At 37.6% G+C, this 23,887-nt stretch overlaps 1 protein-coding gene across 2 annotated transcripts in view; it reads left to right on the top strand.

Moving 5' to 3' along the window:
* Positions 1-23,887, top strand: part of fstl4 (follistatin-like 4) — a 450,022-nt gene that overhangs the window by 412,153 nt on the left and 13,982 nt on the right. For both annotated transcript variants that reach the window (XR_003937211.1, XM_030153338.1), the window contains exons 13-14: positions 3,154-3,303; positions 16,525-16,632. Coding sequence is in view for 1 of the 2 variants with exons in the window: in XM_030153338.1 (XP_030009198.1) it covers positions 3,154-3,303; positions 16,525-16,632 (258 nt within the window). In the remaining variant the exon portion in view is untranslated. The remainder of the gene's footprint in view (positions 1-3,153; positions 3,304-16,524; positions 16,633-23,887) is intronic.

The raw sequence follows: 23,887 nt of genomic DNA on the forward strand, positions 1-23,887 counted from the left end.
CCTGTAGTTTAGGCTTGGGCTTTCTGCGTATATCTCACTAAATTGATTTTAGCATAGTGTAAATGCTGAGCAGATGCCTTTTAAAATCCAATTATGTGTTAGGCAGAAAGATGCCAGTTAGTGTGTAGTTTTACATGAAGAGAGGCGTGCACTCATCAAATCAGATGCACCACTAAAAGCAGGATTCTCTCCTACCTATTTTATAGGAGTAGAACAAATAGAGAAAAGTACCAAGTGTTTTCTGTGGTTATTCTGTTGGTTTTCAGCATTAGAGAAAATCAAAGTTAAGGTCATCATCACACCTCCCTCTCTTTTGTGAGGGAGGGGCTCCTCACCTCAGTGAATGTAATGGGATTAAATGTGTCCATTTGTCACGAGCGATAGACCCTGTAGAGTCTGTAGAGCAGACCTCAAGGTTTTTAATCCATTGGAGAACATCCTTCTCCCAGAGCAATGGGCTTAAGATGGTAAAAGTTGCTTGTTCCTCTGAGGGATTTGGGTTTTACAGGACCCTGTAATTGTATTACAGATCAATACAAACTCAATAAGGCATGTGTTAGCCAGTTCCTGCTGTAAACAGCACTTTCTCCACTTTGGTGAGGCGGAGGTGATGGAAACTCTTGAAACACAACCTCAGAGCATGTGTTTGTGCAGATTTGTTGTTGCACTGCAGCAGCTTTGGGAAGGATTATTTTCTCAATGTTGTATGTTAATCATTACTTACTCTGTTCAGAAGTTATAAATAACGTTACTCATTTTTATACTTCATCAACATAATCTAATTTACTTGGTTATTTTACTAAATTAAATGCATGTACTCTTTACTGAAAGGACACCAGCGCTAAATTATGTCTTAATCACATAAATCGCATAGTGCAGTAGGATGTTCTGTATTTTATGGGACTTTATGGGGCTATATTAGCCTACCTGTGGTTGTTTCACTAAGCATTTCAATCTTGGAGGCATTTTCACCACTGATAAACAAGTGTGTACAGTGGTGTTAGAATCCTTTTCTCATTTCAGAATAAAAACAAGTGTTGAATTCCCAACACTGAAAGGTGTTCTGGTCCAGTGACAAGAATGCTAACCACCTTGGTAGAGCCAGTTGGCAGACTCCAGGTGCTTCGAGCAGTGGTTCTCAACCTTTCTCCCCTTGGAACCCACATACTTCCTCGGTCAATAAGTCATGACCCACTTGTAAAGAATTCAAATGAAGCAAATGTGGTTGAAAAAATAGCATTAGTTGTTGGGTTATTTTCAACAAAATATACACATTTTTAAATCTCTGTATCAAGAGGATATTCGTTTAATGATAAAATGGAGCATCACATGTTGGTGGTGCAGATTCTCATGATGAATATGAATAGAAATTTCCATAACTGGGCTTATGTGAGTACTACTATACATATGACACCCTGCAGTTCGGGTTCCTTTTCATCTCGACTATTTAAATCATTCATTCATTCATTTTCCGGGGGTGCTGGAGCCTATTCCAGCTGCCATCAGATGAAGGCATTGTTCACCCTGGACATGTCACCAGATCATCACAAAGCTGATATATACAGACAAACAACCTATTAACCTATTAAGGTCTTTGGACAGTGGAAGGGAGCCGCAAAGGACCCACACAGACACAGGGAGAGCATGCAAACTCCAAACAGAAAGGCCCGCACTGGCTGGCACTGGGGTCATAACCAGGGTCTTCTTGCTGTGAGGCGACAGTGCTAACTACCGCACCACTGTGCCACCCTAGTATAAATTTATATGTAACACACTCAGGTTCATTGCCTATGAATGAAATGAATGAATATAAAATTTTTATTCTCAATGAGGATTTCATCTGCTTAAATAAAGGTCAAAATTGAAAACACGCAGAATGACGGATGTATAATAGTAACACTTTCAGTGAGTAAATCAAATCCAAAAAAATATACAGATTTGTTATAGAAAAGTGGTTGAAAAGTACATATATGACAGATACCAGGAGTTTATCCACATTTATTTTTTTTCCTGGCCTGTAGTGGTGCCCAAAACCAGCTTCTAATTGACCCCAGGTTTTTATTTAATACAGCCAAAAGAAGGGATTCATGCAGAACAAAAACAATGCAAAGCAACAAAATCAATGCTATGCTTTCAGTTACTCACCTTGAAAATAATGTATTCAGATAAAACCTCCTTGTAATCAGAAACATATGGATCAGCAACCTTAATTTTATTTCACTTATTTTTGCTCAGATGTTACATTTATTTTGTATAATATATGGTGTTGACCTTACTTTGTTAGGAGCACTTAGATAATTGTAGATTGTGATTGGCACTATGTAAATAAAACTGAAACTGAGTCGAAAAAACAGTAACATGATATTTGCAGCCAAAATCCCATTAAAAGCAATTAACTACAATTCAGTTATAGATGTAGTTAGAATTACATCAGAGGAACCACTTCAAACATGCAAACACATAAGTCTCAGTGACAATAACGTGAGCTTTTCCTTTTTTTTAGTTTTATGACTGTTCTTTGAACAAAAGTCAGAATAGGATATGAATTTTGTGCAATAAGTCGTGCAAAAATATTCCGTTCTTGACATAAAAATGCAATATTTTTTCAGTAATTTTCAAACATAAATGCACTATTTTTATAGACTTTCATAGACATAAACTGTTGATATTGTAAATATTGTGTCTATTAACGTATTTATGTCTTTTTTTTACCATATTTTGTGTCTATTTTAATTTTATTCTACTTTTAGGTCTATTCTTATTTGACTTTTGTTAAATTTTATATTTTATATTCTTATTTTACTTTTTACTTTTCAATTATTTTATATTTGCTGCAATCTTATTTGCTGACATTTTTGTATTCATATTGTTTGCACTGGATAGAGTAACACTGCTAATTTCACTGAACAAACAATGACAATAAGGGCTATTCTTTTCTATTCTATTCTTTTCTATTCTATTCTATTCTATTCTATTCTATTCTATTCTATTCTATTCTATTCTATTCTATTCTATCTCACTCAAAGTCTAAAACTGCTGCTCAGTTCTAACCTTTTGTGAAGGATAATGGTGAATGTGCTGCTGATCTGTGAAACCCCAGTAAATCCTGACAACCTTCTCCCCCACCTCCCATCATCCTCTCTGTTCTCTCAGGAGGAGATGTGCCCTAAAGGTGAAGGGGTGTCAGCTCAGCACTGCGTGTGGTCCTCCGCCGTCAACATCAGGGATAAGTACATCTACGTTACGCAGCCCCTCCAGAGCCGACTGCTGGTGGTCGATATCCAGGCGCAGAAAGTGGTGCAGGTGGGTGGAGCATGTATCTGTCCTGTCATAACAAGCCGAAGTACAGCCTCAGATCATCAGTACATCTCTGAAATTATTTATCCAGTAGCTGATGTTTTGAGAGGAAACTCATTTAGGGTAAACTCTGTTGGCAGCTCCAACTGGGAACAAAAGTAAAGTGGTAACAAAGTAAAAGTTCACCTGTATTTATGAGAAAAGAGTAGTGTGTGAAGTTAGACTTTAATGACTTTGAATGATTTCTATTTCAACAATTTTGTAAAAATCATCTTTTTTTCTTTCTTTTATTGTGCATATTTAAAATTATAGTTATTATCAAATTAACTTATTACCTCTTTTTAGTTACAAGGGGATAATAACTAGTGCTAAATACTCAAAAAATGATGAAAGAGTGTGACAAACAGGAAATTCAAATAAAAAAATCAAATCACAGTTTATTTATATAGCATTTTACAACATAAAGAAGCCCAAAGTGCTTTACATTTAAAAGCATGATTAAATTATAAGATAGAAACAGGTTAATCAAGTACCATAAATATGCATAAAGCAATAGGACACAACACACAGTGATAAGAGAGACCACAGATTAAAACCTAATTATGTCTCAGTGCTAAGGGTTAAAAGCCAGTCTAAACAGGTGAGTCTTTAATCTGGACTTGAACAGGGGCAGGTCAGTGAGGACTCGCAAGTCAGGAGGCAGCGAGTTCCACAGTTTTGGTGCAGCAACAGCCATTGAACGATCACCCCATTGTTTATATCGGGACTTGGGGACATCCAAAACCATCTGAGAGGACGATCGGAGGGCTCTGCTGGGGCGGTGAACTGTTAAAATCTCAGATAAATAGGGAGGAGCCAGTCCATTTAAAGCTTTAAAAACAAACGTTAAAATTTTAAAATCAATGCTATGGCGGACCGGGAGCCAGTGGAGAGAAAAGACACACTAAATCCATATTCATTAATAAAAAGGTGCCCAAAAATGATGTTTATTTCAATATTCAGTATCTCTATAAAAATATAAAAGAAGATGTGACATATAATTTAAGCCATTTACAATAAATATGTGGCTCATTTTAAGTAAAACATGTAGTGACTTTGTAACCAAAGTAACTCATAAGGCCAAAATTCAGCTAAAGAAGTATACAGTTTTTTAAAGTTAAAAGTGGCTGTTAACAGGTTAAAATAAGCATTATACCAACAGCATATTTATAATAAAATTCCAAACGTGTCTGATGTCATGTCATGTTTATGTCAGTCAGTGAAAAAGTCCAAACCTGAGAACTCAGCTCGGTACAGTACATCTACCTGTAAAGCATACATGTCTGCTCATATGACCATCCTGAGGTGCACTTAGTTCAACATGCCGTACTAGTGAACCGCCACAGATGTGAAGAGACCACATGCAAGGTAAAATAAATCAAATGCACCTCGAGCACTTGAAACAATATGGTGTCCAGGTGGGTGCTGGTTGCCTCGCTATTCATCTTATCTGTAACGGCTGTTTAGAGACTGAATCCCTCTGGGGTTCTTCCCAGGGTCAGCATCATTTATCCTGAGGCGAAGGATGAGAGGATATGGGTCTAACTCAAGGAGAAGAAGAAGGCGGGGAGAGCAGGCGGGAGATAAGTGGATGGCTAAGTAAAGACGACGACAGACTGTAAACTGAACAGATAACGGAGAGAAATGTCCCAGTAGAAGATAAGAGAAGATAATCCTTTATTAGTCTCATGAGTCACAGTGTTAGAGTAGCAAAGAGCAAGCTCTAATAATACATACTAAAAATAGAGGATAAAGTCTACGATGTAAAAGAATAAAAATGGGTGTCGGGTAAAGTAAATTCAACAAAGATTAATTAATATTATTGTTGCAGTGTTAGAGATTGGTCTGGAGCTTCAGAGCAGTCTCAGGACCACTTGGACTTGGTCTCAGTCTCCATGTGGTCCTGTCTTGATCTTGGAAAAAAAGGACTCAAGATTTGTATGGGATATGGTCATACTATGATGTGTTAACATTATTACTGTAATTTGAAAAAACAGTCAAAAACTTTTCTTTTGGTAAAACCTTTCCTAACTCTTAATTTAGCATTCCACATCCTGCCACTCACCAGTCAGGGGATCACCTCATCCCTTATTCCATGTCAATCTATGACATTCTAAAAAGCTTGATATCCTAATGTGCTTGTTGTTTATCTAGTCTGGTCTATGGTCTTGACTCAGTCTTAGCCTCCCTTGGTCTTGGCCTTGACTTCTCTTGATTCCTCAAAGTTTTGGTCTTGTTCCAGTCTAAATACACTCTGGTCTTGGACTTTTCTGGTTTTTGGTGGTCCTCTTTACAACAGTACAATGTGTGTACAATTATTGGGCAGGTTCTATTTTTGAGGATTCATTTTATTATTGAACAACTACAGTGCTCTCGGTGAATTCAAAATGTTGATAAACCACCAACCTGAATGTTTAGTTCACCAGCCGATCGGCCATGAGCTATTGTGAAGGCAGTGTGTCCGTCATTGTCTTCATCGCCATCTTCATCGTCGTCTTTGGCGTCATCTCTATTAGCAATTTCTTCAAACATCTTCTCTGACTGAACTATTGGTTGGGTTCATTTCAAATGTTTATGTAGCTTCCTTGGGAGAATGTCTACAAAGTTAGTTTATGGTTTTGAGATTTTTTTTTTTACAAATTTTTGAAATATTAAAAAATTTTCCTTTGCTTATATATGTTGATGGCTTATAACATGGAAATAGTTACAGATATCAATATAGTTACTATTGAGCACTGATAGGAAGTCATACATGGACTTTTATTTAATAGAGGGTATGCACATATGTCACTTCCCCCCCGGGCCACACCCCTCTAAGTCAGACTGATTGGCAAAAACCAACCTGCTCAACATGACAGAGTATAGCAGTAAACACAGCGAGACCGGGAAAATGTGAAATATGAAATTAAATTAAGGACAATTGGACTGAACATGGAGCCGTACGAGCTACCAAAGAACAAGTGGTCCACGAACACTGACATGTGGACAGAAATCGCATATCCTGACATCCAGGGTGTAGGGGATCATCGCTATTTTTACCTGAAACAAATATACATGGTTTCATCATTACTGACAACCAGGGTCCAAAACTAGGCAGAGAACCAACTGATCCAACGTCCATTTACAGTAGACAGTGTACTGACCCCAGTGAATATATGCATGATTTACTGGTACTGAGGAGATTTACATCTAGTTCATATCAAGTACTTTATACAACACAGATACTACTGCTGTGGACGAGCACCGTACGACTTTATTCTGGTAAATTATGATATTTTCCCCACCTGTTTTAAATTACAACATTATTCTTGTAATATTATGGCTTTATTGTCAGAATATGACGACTTTAATTTCATAAACGAGTGACATTTTTGTTAAATTATGATTTTTTTTTATAACAACGACTTTATTCTCATGACATTGTGATTGTTTTTGTATTCAACTTTATTATCATAAAATTATGGGTTTTATACTGATATTTTATGACTTTATTCTCGTAGTGACAAGCGTTTTTATTTTCTTATGTGGCCCTAACACGCTTTATTCTCCAGTACCCTCATATTTAAAAAAAAATAGGACCAATGGCCCTGTAGCTTACTGGCCAAATTAAAAGCTTTGGGAAATGTATCCAGATGCCATTTAGTATCACCCAGTTATGTGTATTTATTATAGTACAGAAATAGCCCATGTTTTGGTTATATTCCAATCAGATCTGTAAAAATTAAAATTCCAACTCGATATCATTGATACTTACTGATTTATTGGATCAATCCACTTCCTATCTCTTATAATGGGAAAATTTTTCAAAGTCGCACCAAATCCAGAATCAGATCCAGATCTAAATAATTTCAATACCTTGTGTTGACATCATCATACAGAAGCTGTATACCAAGTTTGAAGTCAATCAGAACTGGAGTTTCAGAGAAGAAGACGATTTAAATTTTTTCCCCATAAGAGCCCTTGTTAAATTTTCCGTAAGTTCCCGGATCCAGAAGAAGATCCTGATCAGCATGTGGCCATTATGTTTTGGTCATCTCCCCATCAGGGCTGGACTGTAGAAATTTACACTTGATATCATTTATATTTACTGAGTTATTGCATCGATCCACTTCCTATCTCTTATAATGGGGGAATTTTTCAAAGTCGCACCAAATCCAGAATCAGATCCGGATCCAAATAATTTCACTAACTTTTGCTGACATGATCATAAGAAGTTGTATACCAAGTTTGAACTCAATCGGAATAGTAGTTTTGGAGAAGAAGACGATTGGAAGTTCTGTAACAGACGACAGACGCCACATGACGACAATAGCTTAAGGCCTGTCGGCCAGTAAGCTAATAACTAGGCTAGCCTCAGTTTAAGTTAGTTTACAAATCATGTAGAGCACAAAGTTCATTATGACATAATGAAGACAAAAACCATGAAAGATCTGATCATGAAACCAAGAGCTTTACTAGGAAGTAACATTAGCCAAAACAATATGTCATTTAAGGTATGATTTTACCCAAAAATACAGCATAAATTAATGTAACCTGACACCAAACAGGATCCACAAATCTAGGTTTGGTTTCTTGGATTTGTGGACCCATCTGCTTCTTTTTCCTTTGTCTTTTGATGCATGTACAACGATAGCTCTGACTGCTTTTCAAACCTGTTCATACAATCAGTCGCACAGCAGCTCTTCCCCATTTTTTATTGAATATTGTTCTTAAGTTTAGACGGTGTATAAGCCAACACTGTCACTCATCTTCCTCTTTCTGCCACTCAGTGGGCACAACCATGATGACTTCCACTAGCGGTGACATCACATGCATACCCTCTATTGGTTGAGTTCTCCTCCAGTGAAAGTATCACCCACTTCTATTGGGAGACTGATCTCCTGCATCAGCACCACAGAGCTCTAACATTGCAGCAGAACCTGACAACCTCACACATTCAACATGTTACTGATTCTTGAGAGAACATGCTGGTAAGATACAGGAACATTGGTCGTATTTTAGAAAGTAAAAGGCTCTGGTTTTCTTAGGAGAATATCTATGTATGCACAACTATTGGCCAACTATTAGTATGCAGAATTAATATTCAACTAAATGAAAAATAAAAATGTTTCCATCTCACTCATTTATTTTCATATGTTAAAGTAATAATAAACATCTCAACATTTAAAATGAATCTGTGACCCATATAGCCACCCTTCTTTCAATAACAGTCATAAGCCAAAGCCATAAGGCACCAACACCAAACTCTAGATCAGTGGTTCTTAACCTGGGTTCGATCGAACCCTAGGGGTTCGGTGAGTCAGTCTCGGGGGTTCGGCGGAGGTCAAGACACACACTCGACTCATTTGTCGGGTGTGTGTGTCGGGCTAGGCCTATGTATGTAAACAAACGGCTTCGGAGACTCTTTCTCTGATTGACATCCAATATACGCAGTGTATTGTTGTTGCTTATAGCACTACAGCACATCCGGAAGTGTTTATAATCTCTTCCACTCGTCTGACGATGAATTATTTTCCACATTGTTGTTATGACTTTTGCTACTTCCTGTTAACCACGGAGGCAGCCATGTGTAGTGTTTGTTTACATTTTCAGTCACCGCACTGGTCAGTTACAATCATGTGATGACCGACACACCGTCGCAGATGGAGAAAGAGAGTGGCACCTGCCAAGGTGAAGCCACGCATTTCGGAACTGGTCTGTCAAAGGCAACAGCAGAAGTCACACTGATTTGCAGTAAATATTCATTATTATTGTAGCCTGATGGAAATTAGGTGATGGGTGTGTGTTAAAATGTTAAAAATGATAAATAGCATAAATACAATAAGTTCATTATTGGAATACATAAGGTTAAAAATTAAACCCATTTCAGTGTGGCAGTATTAAAAAAGGTCATGTCTTGGTGAAAAGGTATGTAATTTGTTGTGAGTTCATGCACTGTATTGGTTTTGTTCTTTGAACACAGTGATGTTAATGCACGGTTCATTTTGTGCACCAGTAAAACATATACCTGTGTCTTGAATTTGAAAAAAATCATTTTATTTTTTAATAAAGAAGGGTTCGGTGAATGCGCATATGAAACTGGTGGGGTTCAGTACCTCCAACAAGGTTAAGAACGACTGCTCTGGATGAAGGCTTTCATGGTTTCTCACACTGTTCAGCACAAAAAAGAGCACCTTTGTTATTTCTCTCAACACAGGGAACTAACCTTGACTCTGACATGTCAGACATGTGCCAGCTAAGCCTCCCACTGGGTCTGAAAACTAACAGCACATTGACTAATTAAAAAAGGAAGCCAGATGGCGAAAACCTCTGGTTATGTATTTACTTTAAGTCAATGTGGTGCTTTCTGTTGTGTTCTGGTTAATCAGTGGGGGGCGCTTCTGAGATATTATGTAGCCTGGGTTTTGATTTAGCATTTTTGTTTTTGCATAGCACACTTTTTACACTGCCAGCGGTAGTATTTGACTCTTGAAACTCTTTTTTTTTTTTTTTAATTTCTGTATTTGTGTCTGAAACAACTTTCATGGAGGAGATGTTCAAGGTCCAGAGTGTAAAATCCAAGGGGCTTTGAATGCAGAAATAGAAAATAATATTGACAGTAATGTTTTCATTTGCGTTCCATCTAAATGTTGAGCCCAGAAAAGACAGACCAAATCTCTAGAGATGGGTTTTCTTACTTTTTTCATTTTATTATTATATTTCTTATATTTATTTTCCTTCTTTTCTTTTCTTTTGTTACTTTTTTTGCCAGTGGAGGGTGATTCATTCGGTTGCAATCTGCAACCTCATGTCTAGATGCCAATTATGCACTGCACTTTTCAAAGATTACCAAGTGCCCCAACCTTCTAAAGTTCAGCTCAGACCAAATATTCGCTATGAGATGAAAACAGAATGTTTAGAATGTTACAGGTATAGGTTGCAGTTTTGTGAACCAGTTTAACAACATTGTGCAATGCAGCATGTTTCAGTCATGAAGGTGGAGAGTAATTGGACTCAATTGTACAGTGCTGATGAGAAAAATAGATTTATTAACAAAACACAAATGTGAGGACAAACATAAAACCTGGGGGTGGTGAAGGTCAGAGTCCATGAAGAGGGTGATGAGTCCGGGTTATGGCGAGGGTGAAAATGACAATGATCCAGCGCTGCATGGCTGTGGAACCAAGCCTGAAACTAGAAAAGCACTCAGAGAGCGCAGACCTCCACCAAGGCAGATCAGTGCCCCCCTGATCACCACCAAAATTTAATCATTTGTTCCTTGTGCCAGAATAAACACTGCACACGGACAGACAGACAGACAAACCAACGCTGGCAAAAACATAACCTCCTTGGTGGAGGTAATAAGCTTGATTGTGATGCGCTGCAGCCGTGCGGTGCGCCACAGCTGAGTGAGGGTGGACGGAAGTGGAAAGGGAGGAACCGGCAGTAACACCAGCGCAGACCATGACAGTTTCTTTCATATTTATTGGCTGTGGTTCACCTGTCTGAGTAGTCCTTTCCCTGCGTACAACAACCAGTATTGACTCCTCTAAACAATAGTACTGCTCTCAACCCCCATTATGTTTTCAGTATTTCATCAGTACCATAAATGTAGCTGCAATATTGTCCCACTGTCCCACCGTCTCTGTCCTTATTTATATTTTGCAATCTTGCAAATTATGTTCACGTACAGAGATACATGAAAAGGTGACAGAGTCGCAGCCATGGACATCATGCACCATCTCCCTACCATAATGGCTACAGATCAGACTTTTGCAAGTACCAGCTCCTCTCATCTCTTTGATCTGAAGTGGACCTGGAGGCTTGAAAAGTTTTTTGATTAAGATGAACAGTCTACAGAACCACTTTGCATATGTCAAAAAAGGTAGATCCTGATTAAATACTGTGACATGGATAGTCACTGCTGTCCTTAAAAGTCTGAAATCCAATAATTTGAATGTTTGCATATAAATTTTTGTCTTTAATATGATTTTGACATTTTTACAATTTGACTGGACTTCAAACTTGGTTGAAACTTGTTAATAGCAATAACTTTAGCATTAGCCAGATAGTGCTGCAGTGAAGACACCCGCTTCTGTGAACATCTGTTCTGTTTACCAACCACAGCACAAGACAGAAAATACCTCTCAAATCCACAATGATCTTAAAGCTTCAACATGTGACAAATATTACACATAATTGGAAAGGTCTAATGCCATCTTGAACATACTTAAATGGCAAAATTTAGTTTCAAATATTTTTAAATGAAAAATATCAAAAATTACTGCATCATGGATGAACAAAAAATAACATCTATTTTTTGCAAGAATTACAAACTTCTCAAAAGTGAAGTTCCTATCACATTTTCATTCTAAAATTTATTCAGTGTATACCTTAAACCCTCTATTTTACAACCTAATAATTGTTTAGAAGAAAAAAATATTTTATCATACCTAAATAGCAAGAGTTTTGACAAATGGCAGTGTCACAGATGGACAACAAAAGTAAATATTAAATTAAACATTTTTTATTTCAATTATCAATATCATATTTTTTTTACAATATTTACAACATACAAATAATATTAATATGATATTCAAGTGTATTTTGCATAGGTATATGCATTTATTAATTTTTAACACTGTGTTTGGAATATGACATAAATAATATAATAGTGAAATATCAATGTATTTGGAAAAAAGGTAGTTTATTTATGAGTTGACAAAATGAACCCAGAATGATGGCAGTAAACTTTGTCACTTTCCAAACATTCACACTCATAAGACTCAATTTTTTTTTTCACAAATTTTTTTCTCATTTCAGAATACATATTCTGGAAAATATAAGTAAATACCTACCAAAAAATCTAAGTTTGGTGTAGATAATTGTAATTCAATTTTTTTGGCCAGATATTAACCTTCCCTTGACTTTGCCCTAGTGCTGAACACTGCTGCTGCTGTAGAGGAGCAGAAGAGAGACACTGGAGAACTTACAAGTGATTATAAGGATTATCCTGGAAAAAACAATCTGTTTTGTCATCAGTGTGCAGGCTGTTATGGATGTAGGCAACTGAGGCTTATCAGATCCCTCATCCATGTAACCATTTTAATCAGAAAGTCTGATCTGACTGATTTCATTTAAAAGGTACCTGTATTGAATTTTCATTGCTAGCTGTTTCAAAAGATCACCTATAATAGTGGTACCATCAAATAACGTTTGTTATAGCCTGTTGTCCAATGCGCACAAGTACTAAGTCACTGCTCTGTTAGTCAGGCATGGTCCGCGACACGTTGCCTCCCTCACAAGTTGTTCCAGCACCGGTTGTGATGCTGAGCTGTTGATTATGGGCCAGTTCTGGGTCACCTCTTTAGGACAATGGTGGAGTGCAAAGCTTACGGCTTCACAAACAACAAGTGCAAACACTTGCTTTCCACTCAATCTTGCTCACTGACTGCTGCTTGTTTACTCACACTCGATCACCCGGAATCAACGATGGAAGGTAACTTCCGGTGGGCAATGGCTGCTCCCCATAGGTTCTGCCCCCGCCCATAATTCGCGTAGTAGAAAGGACCAGTGTGGTGCATTTACGGCACCTGAATTTACTGAATTTACACCTCTCTTGCTTATAAGTAATAGACAAAGCACAATTAATGTGGTAAGCATGACCAGTACTGGTACACTTTTCATTGATGAAATATTCTCCACGTCACCGCAGCAAATGATTCGACAGTAATGCAGCTTTTTTGATGTGAACACAGAAGCTGGTTCACTGCCTGCCAGTTTTCCTGAATTGTTGACTGACCTCAGCTTTACCTCTAGCCTCCATCGTGTAGAAAGCTAAATGCACACAAACAACAAAGGCAAATTCGCAGCAACCTCCACAAAGTCTCCATACACACATGCTGAGTTGACACTTGGCTGACCAGTGGAGAGCAGAGGGCTGGACCTCCCATTACTGAACACAGAGCTTGTGGTCTCGCTCCACTGGTGAGGGTGTCAGCAGCTCCCTGTCCACCCGGCCAGAAGCAGGGTAATGGATTGTGTTATTCCTTGTTGTTGACATTGCACCAGGCCTGAGGTTGAATACCCCCCTCCTCTCTCTTTCCTACCCTCTCTCTCTTTTTCCTGTCTGTCTGATCTCGCTCTTCTCTCTTCCCTTTCACTGTCTCTGTTAGTTATTCTCTGCTCTTTCTTTTCTTTCCCCTGATGCTGTGTCAGATACTCTCACTAAACCCTCTATTCATCTAACCTCTGCAGTGTGGATGTTCTGCCCACCTTACCTTTCAGTTTCTACATCTGTTTTGACATATACAACTACTCAATATTTCAACAATTGTCAGATAAGCTCTTACTCTTTCCTGTGTTTGGCTGTTTGAATCAGGGATCTGCCATACATTGAAATTATGGTTGTGTGATAACTGAGTTATTCCTCCTTGAACAAAACAAAATGTAAGTAGCACCTACAGAATATCTGACTTGATTCACTATTGAGATACCATCAAAATGTGTTTACATCTGCGGCAATATAAGATAATGTCTCAAAACCCACTTAAATTATTCACGATTATGGTCAAAAATATGAGATGGAAACCCCATCTATGCTGTTACTTGTATTTTTTGATTTGTAAATGTAAATATCTGTGAATATGTCAGCTACACATACAGACCTGAAATCATATCTCACTTAAAAGGCCCATTAACGCTGATAAGATACCATATTTTCAATATAATTTTCTAACTGTCCCCTCCTCTGTAGAATAAATAAGAACAGCACAGTGAATTGTAAATCAGATGTAAAATCAACCAGCACACACATTAATAAAACATTTACACAGTAACACAGCCCTAAATATGAACAATTAAACTGTTCAGAAAAACACCAAACAGTTGGACTTGGCCGAGCTACAGTTTTAGAAAATTAGTGCTGAGGACACATTTCCATCTGAAGCAACACTGACTTTGTTCCAGATTGTCCCACTGGTCTCATATTATATTTCTTTTTATATTGATTTTATGTCTTTGCCATAATCTTTACCTTTACACTGGAAGGTCTCACAGCATCTGTCTGTCTGTCTGCATATCTGTGCAGTTCTGAGAAATTGAGACGTTTTTAACAGACCAATTTGGTACCTACAGTTGAGGAATAGTCCCATCTCCACATTAATATGTTTTTTTCTTTAAAACTCCCTTTTTAAAGTCAGGAGGGACTGATTAAATTCATGTTGCTAAGCAGTTACCAGGGATAAGGACGGGAAGCAGCCCTGCACGTCCTGTCAGTCTTGCATGATGGGAAATGAAGTTAAAAACAGGAACAATGCATTCACAGCCAAGGAAGAGACCAGCAAAAATGACAAGTTGCTAAGACCAATATTTTGAGAGATATTAGTAATTTTGGAATACAGTAGCCTTACAATCACGTTGCTATGCCCATATTGGTTGATGGGAAGCACAGCGCCACACTGCATGACGGGAAATGAAGGTAAGAGCAGGTAGGACGCAGTTACTAACTTCAGTCCCTAGATATTGGTATTAATATATTAATTGTCATTTAAATTTGAAAGAATAATTTACCAAACAATTTTTATGTCACTGCTTCTAAAATATAGACTAACATCTTTTCCCAAAAGTCAGCTGTCCCTAGCATAAAAACTACCACCTTTAGAACTTGTGATTCCCCACGGGTCAATGCACTAGTCTATATCATAATACTGGAAGGTCTCAGAGCGTCTGTGTGTGTGTGTATCTGCATGATTGAAATTGAGATGTTTTTAACTGGCCAGTTTGGTACCTACAGTTGAGGAATAGTCCCATCTCCACATTAATATCTCAGCAAGTTGATACGACCACTATTTTGGGAGATATTAGTCATTGTAGAATACAGTAACCTTACAATCACGTTGCTCGGCTGACAGGAAGCACAGTAACACACTGCATGATGGGAAATGAAGTTAAAAACAGGAACGACACATTCACTTACTTCAGTCCCTAGATATCAGTATTAATATGACCCCTGGTTCCCCACAGGTCAATGCACTAGTATTTTATATTGGACTTAAAGCTGCAAGAAGAGCTGACTTTGTTTCATGTTGCTATGGAAAAAATTATCGCTCCTGTAGGAGCTGTCAGTCACATATCTGATCCCCTACCTCAGAGTACATTTTCTACAGCCTGTATCCAGAGTCACAAGGTAAAAGATCATGTTTCCTCCCAAACCATTTAAAGTTCAATACGTTTAATGGCCAACCAGTTATCTCACACTAATACACCTTCATATACAGAGGTGTCATGACTAGATCTTACAATGGAAAGAATTTTTAAAAAATATAGATTTGCTGCAAAAAGTTTTAATGCTTGGGACTGGTGGAAATATAGGTTTATTGATATAACAACTTTAATAAATTATAATGTGAGAGAAGATGTGTACCAATGAGCACACCGCAACATTTATCACTGATTCAATAGAGAAAAAGCCAACATAAATGTATATTAGGTGTTTCAGTCATTTTTTAGTGTTGCTGCATTTTGCAGTATTTAAAGTCAGTGACACATTAATGTCTGTGTAATGTAAGATACTCTGCTTTCAATAGCAAAACCAAAACACTTTTAAGTACTTTCAGTGAGAAAGAGCCAAGCCTTTTGAATGCTAAATGAGATGTAAACACAGCAGCAATAATGGAGCATTTATATAGTAATAAATATTTGCAAAAACTTGGAAAAAAAAAAGTTGTAATGTTTGGTAGAGCTGGAAATGGTGGCATATCAGTAAAAGGTAAATTTGCATAAGTGCAATGGAAACTTATTCGGTGAATATCTATGTGTCTCTGTACGTGTGCAAATAAAGAGGCAGCAACATTCACTGAATTAATACAAGAAACCAAACAAAAAGGCCATATTAGATCGAAACTGCAGCAAAATGCCAGGCTGTATGATGAGTTGCAGAATCAAATGTTGGATATAGGTTTTGACAAAACAGAGGAGAGTGTGAAATAATACTACATAGTCCAGGCTGTCGGTTTGGTTCAGGAGTCAAAAGATGTCAGGCAGCTTCAAGTTTTGGTCAAAATACCTCTTACCTGTATATGTAGTAGATCCTCATTTACCATGTTGAATGTTACTGTATAAAGTAGTGCACCGAACTGGAAAAGCTGTGGATGGAAACATGCGTAAAATGGCGTTATTCTTAATTAGTCCTCCTCTTTCTCTCCACAGGCAGTAGCAACAGACCCTTTCCCAGTGAAGCTGCTGTATGATAAGTCACATGACCAGGTGTGGGTTCTCACATGGGGGAACCTGGACAGAACACACCCCACTCTTCAGGTGAGTTTATTTAGATTCATGTGACTCTTTCAGGTAATACCAGTTTAGTTCTCATCCTCCTGTTCCAACATTTTCACATGCTGTATAAACACCGCCCTGCACAGCTTTACAAGTGCAAATGGCCCTTCTTTATTATTGTCTTGTTTCTGCACCTACTTCTTCTGCTTGTGTATTTAAGAACTGTGAAGAGCGATTATCTTCTGGGAAGAACACAATCTGTATAAGCCATAGGAAGTTTACCAAGCGAGGAAAGCAGCACCTCATAACTAATTGAGCACTGTTGTGTCTACCTGCATCCCTGTTTATGCAATAAGTACTGCATGACAACATCTTATCTGTGTATGTTGTAGGGCATTTACCAACCTAGCAGCAAAAAAAAAAAAAAAAAAAAAAAAAAAACAGCAATTCACAGCTGTGGTTCTGGTCGGTTTGTGCATGGCGTCCCTTTGGACCACTGGTGTTGGAGGCTTCACAAATGAGGAATGATCACAGGTGTGGTTGTATTTAATCTGCCTCAGGGGAGTGGGTGAGGCGAGGGAAGACAGAGAGGGAGAGAGGATGCAGAGAGGAGAGGAGGTGGAGGGGAAAGGGAAAAGTGCCGGCGCCCATGGGAAAGCCATGATGCCGTTTTTATAGGGCTAGCATTCATATGAGAGTGTGTGTGAGCGTGTGTTACAAAGCCACCAAAGGACTCCATTGTAAAATCTGTAACAGACACAAACATGTTTATTGTTCTGTTTTGTCCCATTGGAGGCAGACATCCCATTATAATTGTGTGAGATGTTGTGTTCTTTACCGTTTGGGGACGGGCTGTGTCTATGCAGAGGGATAATACTCTTAAATTTGTGATTCTTTAGAGGATGTTTGAAGTGAAGTGACTCATTGTATATTCAGAAAATTACTTGAATGCATAAATGATTTTTTTGTTCACGTTATCGGTCTCACATAAAGCGGTAGTTGTTAATAAGTGGTTGTTGTGTTGGTGTTGTTGGGTCTATAAATAATAGTTTTGTAAGATGTTGGAACAGTTTTGTTTAGCACTGTAATTTCCATAATTTTTCAAAGAATGGTGTTTCTGTTTCCGTGGAATAGACTAAGTTTTAAGGTGAATGTTAGTTTGAACATGGAATCATTTAGAAAAAAAGGAAAAGTTGACATGATTTTGACAAGTATTATTATTATAAGAGTCACAGTTTTTGTGGGAGTGCAAACTTTTGTATTTCCTTTGCCCTGAATAATGATTATAAAAAAAGACACTATGACGATTATTAGGATCCATACTAAACAACAATGTTAGAGAATAATACTGAATATATCCATAGTCTTTTTTTTTCTCTCTCTCTTTTTTGGCTTGCCACCACCACCCCTCATCGGAGGACAACTTTATTTTTAAATTTAAATTATTTACTGTGATTACTCCCAACTGACCCACATCCACCCCATCCCTTATACTGTGATAGCCCTAATATAGTAAAGTAAGCACTGAGCAGATAATATCGTGAATATAAACTGATTGGACAAATCAGTCAAAATTGGACAAAATTGGACCAATTGTACAGACGGGCGAGGACGAATGGTCGGGTGGACAGACAAAGAGACAGACAGGCAGACGGTAGACAAACACAAACAGACATACAGTCAGGCAGATCAACATGTACAGTTTTATAGTATTACTGTTAAAGTAGAGGGGTCTACAGAGAGGACTGGTTATTATTTGTGTGTGCATATGTATGTGAGTATGTGTGTGTGTGTGATGAGGGAAAGAGAGAGAAAGAGAAGGAGAGAGGGAGGGGGATTATGTATTAAGAAAGCATATGTTGAGGTTAGGTGTCGTAGGGAGTGCGATTAGCTCAGTTATGGTTAAAGGTGGGGTGTGAGATGTTTTCCTGGAGCATTTTCTATTATATTGCTTAAAATCCCTGTCACACCCGATTACAACCAATTAATTAAATGGTCTAACACAAAAATAAAAAAGTTTTGTCACCTGTGGAACGGACAGGACTGAAAAAACACCATCCAATCATCTTAAGCGACCAATCAAAATGATTGAACGGTGATATGTCTATCAAACTCAACTGCCATTTGTCCCTCCCCCCTCTGTGCATACCCCTCTTCCTGCATGAATCGTGCGTTCCCAGAGGCTTGGAGCACTTGTTCGGGTAACAAAGCCAGAGCAAGAGCTTGGCTATATTAGCTACAATAGGATGGAAAGTTCACCAGCAAACTGTTTTGTCACTAACATAAATCACTAGGAAATGTAACGTTAGTCAGATAGGTAGGAACTGGGGCTGTTCTGTAAGAGCGGGGGTGTTGGAGGAGGCTGAGGTATGCATGGATCGGGGCCGCCGATACCGGAGGTGCCAGAGGCCGCTGGAGCCGGGTGAATTGTTGCTTGTGAACCCTTGGGAACAAGCATTGCGCGTGCCAGTACTCTGGAGGCGTGGCTTCGGGGGTATGTCTGAAGAAAGGGGTTTGGACTTTTGAATTGAGTATTTTCAAAATGTAGCTTGCTCGAAACGTTTTTCTAAGATCTCATACCCCACCTTTAAGTTGGAGAAAGGTTATGAAGGGATTCCAAATGTCTTTGAAGCTAATGTGCTGTTCTTCTTTTGAGCTGAAAGTTCTTCTGTGAGGATGAGTTCTGAAATTAGGTTGATCCAATGGTTTATGTGACAAGAGTTCCTGCATTTCCAGTATTGAAAGACTATTTTCTTAACAATAGTTAGAGAGAACACATCCAGATTATTTACGATATACCATTTGATAAAGTTGCCGGTGTCAAAAGTACACTGATAACACTGGGTTACAAAAAAATGTTTTATCCAAGTTATCAAGGTTTTTTCAACTGAATTAGGACCATTTTGCACCGCTAAATCCAAAAATGACATCTGTTTTTCTCAATCAGGTCAGGTTTTTTTGCTAATTTGATTTTGAAAAATTTGATCTTCTCACAAAATATAATAATTAATACCAAAATAAGATTGGTAAGCACACTTTATGAAACTTGTGACTCAATTCCTGTTAGGTACAATGGTGTATTCACCGCAGATGTAGCAGAATATGTCAGGCTTATTTTTGCAAGATCTTCTAGTCGAAGCCATTTCACCTGTAATATTAAAAAAACATTAATCATAAATTGGCAAAAGTAAAATCTTCAGAGCTTGTTTATTGCAAGAAATATGAAAGAATTTTGTATCATATGATGTGAAAATGCCCATAAATGTAAGCAAAAATGTTAAAAAGCCAATATGTAGCATAGTTCAGAAAGTTGACCTGATTGAGCAAATTAATGTGATTTTTGGATTCAGCACACCAAAATTATCCTAAATCAGCTCAAAAAACTTAAACAATAAATTTGTTGTTGACCAGTGTAATGTTTGAAAGCTGAAGAAAGAGGGTGCATCAGATGAACTTGGTCCTCCTAGTGTAACATAAGACCCATATTTTGTGTGTCATCAGGACCTGAACATTGAAATTGCATAATAAAATGCCATATGATTACATTTTACTGTTGTATCTTTTATGTCATTTACATCATGCTTAGTCTTGAAACCCTTTCTCTGCATTTCATGTTGCTTTGCTGATGTCAATAATTTTTTCTGAGGAACACTGTTTTCTGTTTTAATTACGGAAATGATTCACTCAGGACTCATCGGAGCACATGACCTTTTTGCTATTACTGTGAAAATGACACTCTCAGCCTTTTTTACTACATGACTACTTTGGTATAAACATTTACCTGCCAAACAGCTGACATCCTTGGCACTGTGTCTTCATTTCTTCTGTGTGAAATTAAAACTATTAGCTCTGTCGAAACTAGGATGAAACTGTTCAAGGTCTGTTATTATTGTCAACAAAAACTGTGTTACAGTCCTGTTGTTTGATTGTTTTATCAGTTGGCCTTGTGTTGACCCACAGGTTACAGGCTGTTTCAGATAAGCTAAATAAGGCAGATTAAGAAAAAAAGGTGATAACGCAGCATTCAGATTAATTCTAAACAACGCACAACAATGCACACAAACTTGATTAATTACATTCCACCTTGTTTCCCCTTCTGTATCACCATCTCAAATGCCTCTGAGGCTATACGTCCTGTATCCTGGGTGTGCATTTCAGCAACATGTGCCTCCAGTGAGAATGATCTGACAAATTGTGTATTTAGATCAGGGTTTTAATTTATTTTGCTGATTAGTGTGCATTGTGTAGAGTTGTATGGTGTAGATTTGCTCTTTTAACAGGTCAAATGGGTACATAAACCCCTACTCCACAAATATAATTTGTACACCGGGGTATTTATTCATCATGTTATATCGTAACCAGTGTTTTCCATTAAAGATATAGACTTCGGTGCTGTGCTGCGGTAGTGTATTTTATTCCAACATGGTCTTACAATGGACCAAAAATATTGGTGAACAATCTCAATTGACCCTGTTCCTAATGTCAGTTTATTTTGGGATAAACTTGAAGTGCACTGTTTACGTTTTATTACACAGCAATAAAAATGAAACTAGCCCATTTACAATATACACAAATGTGTGTGTAGGCCTGTCCACAAAAAACACACATCTGAGCCAGATCCAGAACTGTCAACCTCTAAAACACAGGTGTAAAACATACGGCTCGGGGTACAAAAACGGCCCGTGCGATGAATTTGTGAAATGCAAAAATTACACTGAAGATATTAACAAGGGTATCAAGGGTGTCAAAATCTGTTCCACATCCAGCCCAATTTGATCTAATGTGGATCAGAACAGTAAAATACTATCATAATAATGTATAAATAATGACAATACCAAATCTGTCTCTTTATTTTAGTGTAAAAAATGTCAAATTACATGAAAATGTTTTACATTTACAAACTATCCTTTGATAAAAAAATGTGAATACAATGAACAAATATGAACAACCTGAAATGTCTAAAGAAAATTAAGTGCAATTTTAACAATATTCTGCCTCTTACTGCCTTTTGTAAATCTGAACTGAAATGCACATGTATAAATGATAATTTGAGGTGTAATATTGTTAAAATAGCACTTATTTTTCTGAAGAAATTTCTTTTTTTTTTCAGGCATAATATTTTCATGTTTTAATATTATATGTTTGCAGTAAAACAGAGGGGAAATTTTGGAGTTGTCATTATTTATAGGCTACTATGTTAATCTCTTACTGGTCTGGCCCACTTGTGATCAGATTGAGGAACCTGAATGAAAATGAGTTTGATACCCCTGCTCTAAAGATTCAAGATTCCTTTATTGTCATTGTATACAGAGAGCATACTCAACAAAATTCAGATGCACTTAATGGAGACGGTGCTAGAGTAAAAAAAAAACAAAAAAACAAAAAAAACAGTATCAAATATAAAAAAAAAAAAATGTGCAGATTACTGCACATTGCAGATTATTGCACATCATTCATTATTATATTACACATTGTTGATTGTTGTTGATTATTTTGTGTGGTTGGTTATTGCACAGTTCAGTGTAAAGGTAGCTCTGGGGTAGAAGCTGTTTGCCAGTCTTGTAGTTCGTGCTCTGATGGTCCTGTATCTTTTCCCTCATGGGAGAGGATGTGTGCTGGGTGCTAACAGTGTTTGACAATTGTCAATACTTTCCGGAAGCATCGAGTGGTGTAAATGTTCTCCAGGGTGGACAAGTGAGTGTTAATAATGGGCTCAACAGTTGTTATGACTCGTCGTAGGGCTTTCCTGTTCTTTGCTGTGCTGCTGCTGCTGCTGTGCCAAATGAGGATGCCATGGGTTAGAAAACTGTGGTAGGAGGAGACCAAGTGTTGTTGAGGAAGTCCAGGTTTCCTGACTGTTCTCAGGAAGTACAGTCATTGTTGTGCTCTAAAACTATGAGAGCCACAGCTGCAACAGAAATCAACCCAAAATGAATATTAATGTTACTGGCGGTGTTACTGATTTTTGTTACTTACTTGCTAACTAGCTAACATTAACAAACATTCACCATTACATCAACATTCATTCATTTTTTTGTAAACTGTAAATGTTATTTCCATAAACAAATCTGGCATCAGATAATCAGCAAGTAAGTTATGAATCCAACAGGTGGTGTGTGAGTGGATGTGTTTATTGTGACTGAAACTGATCTTACATTGATTCCACTCAGATTGTACTTAAACTCTTAGACCAAATTTCCATTTTCTCATGGAGTGAAAAATAACTTCAGGACTGAAAATTTGGTGGTCAAAAAAAGACAATGACAGAACATAATACAACCATGTGGTGAAGCAGGCAGAATGGAATTACCATGGTAATAGCTGTGTCTTACTGTGCCTGTGCAAAATCAGGAACACTCATAGAAATTGGACATTTTTATCACAATCATACAAACAACAGATTGCTTTAGTCTCTAATTTTTTCAGTTCATGTTGAGTTTTTCTAATAAGAAAAAGTAAACGAGTCTTAATGGTCAGTGATGTTCACCCCCCCAGCCACAGATACAGTACAGTTCCATGGCGAACACTAGTAACAGCATTGCACATTAATAAATATAATAAGATAAATAAATAAAAGCAGTTCCTGTGATTTAGATATTACCCTTGGCCACACTGCACAATTGATAATATTAACATTAATTGTTGAACCTTGGCTTTTTCCGCCGTGTTGTGATGCTAAAACTAGTGAGGCTGACTGTGAGTCTTAAAGTTGATTTAAAGTGGGTGTGGCAAGAAGATTAGATGCATTCACACACACTATTAGTTACGAGTTTTATAGCACCTCTATTTTCTCTAAATGCAAGAGCAACAAAGCAACACTTATAGTGGTCTGCCTGTGACTTGTCCATACCATTATCATCACAATATAGAACATCCTGCAGTGCAGTATTGTCTGAATACAGCTTCAGGCGTCTTAGCAACTTGGTCCTGTTTTATCCAGATAGATTAATAAACATAATAAATTCTTAGCACCACCCTTTAAGGTTTCATTATCTTGTTTTGCTGCAGGAAAGCTGCAGTTTAACACATAAACTGTTTACTGAGAAGTGCCTTATTTGTTTATAATTCTGAACATAATCGTCTTTGGAACTTGACCATTTCCCTTTATTCCATTCAAGGGCATCCATTGCTTGGAGTTTAACAATGAGTTAATAGTTTTCTTCCAAAGCTTTTGCAGTTGCAGTGGAGGTAAATGAAAGCGGATGCAAATAATTTCTACAGGTGTAGAAATTTTGTTTACTTTCAAACCATCTGTCTGTATAAAAGGTGTCTTGAACTGACTGTTTCTGCAGCCTCT

This window comes from Sphaeramia orbicularis, chromosome 14 (assembly GCF_902148855.1).
Source record: "Sphaeramia orbicularis chromosome 14, fSphaOr1.1, whole genome shotgun sequence".
NCBI classification, from domain to species: Eukaryota; Metazoa; Chordata; class Actinopteri; order Kurtiformes; family Apogonidae; genus Sphaeramia; species Sphaeramia orbicularis.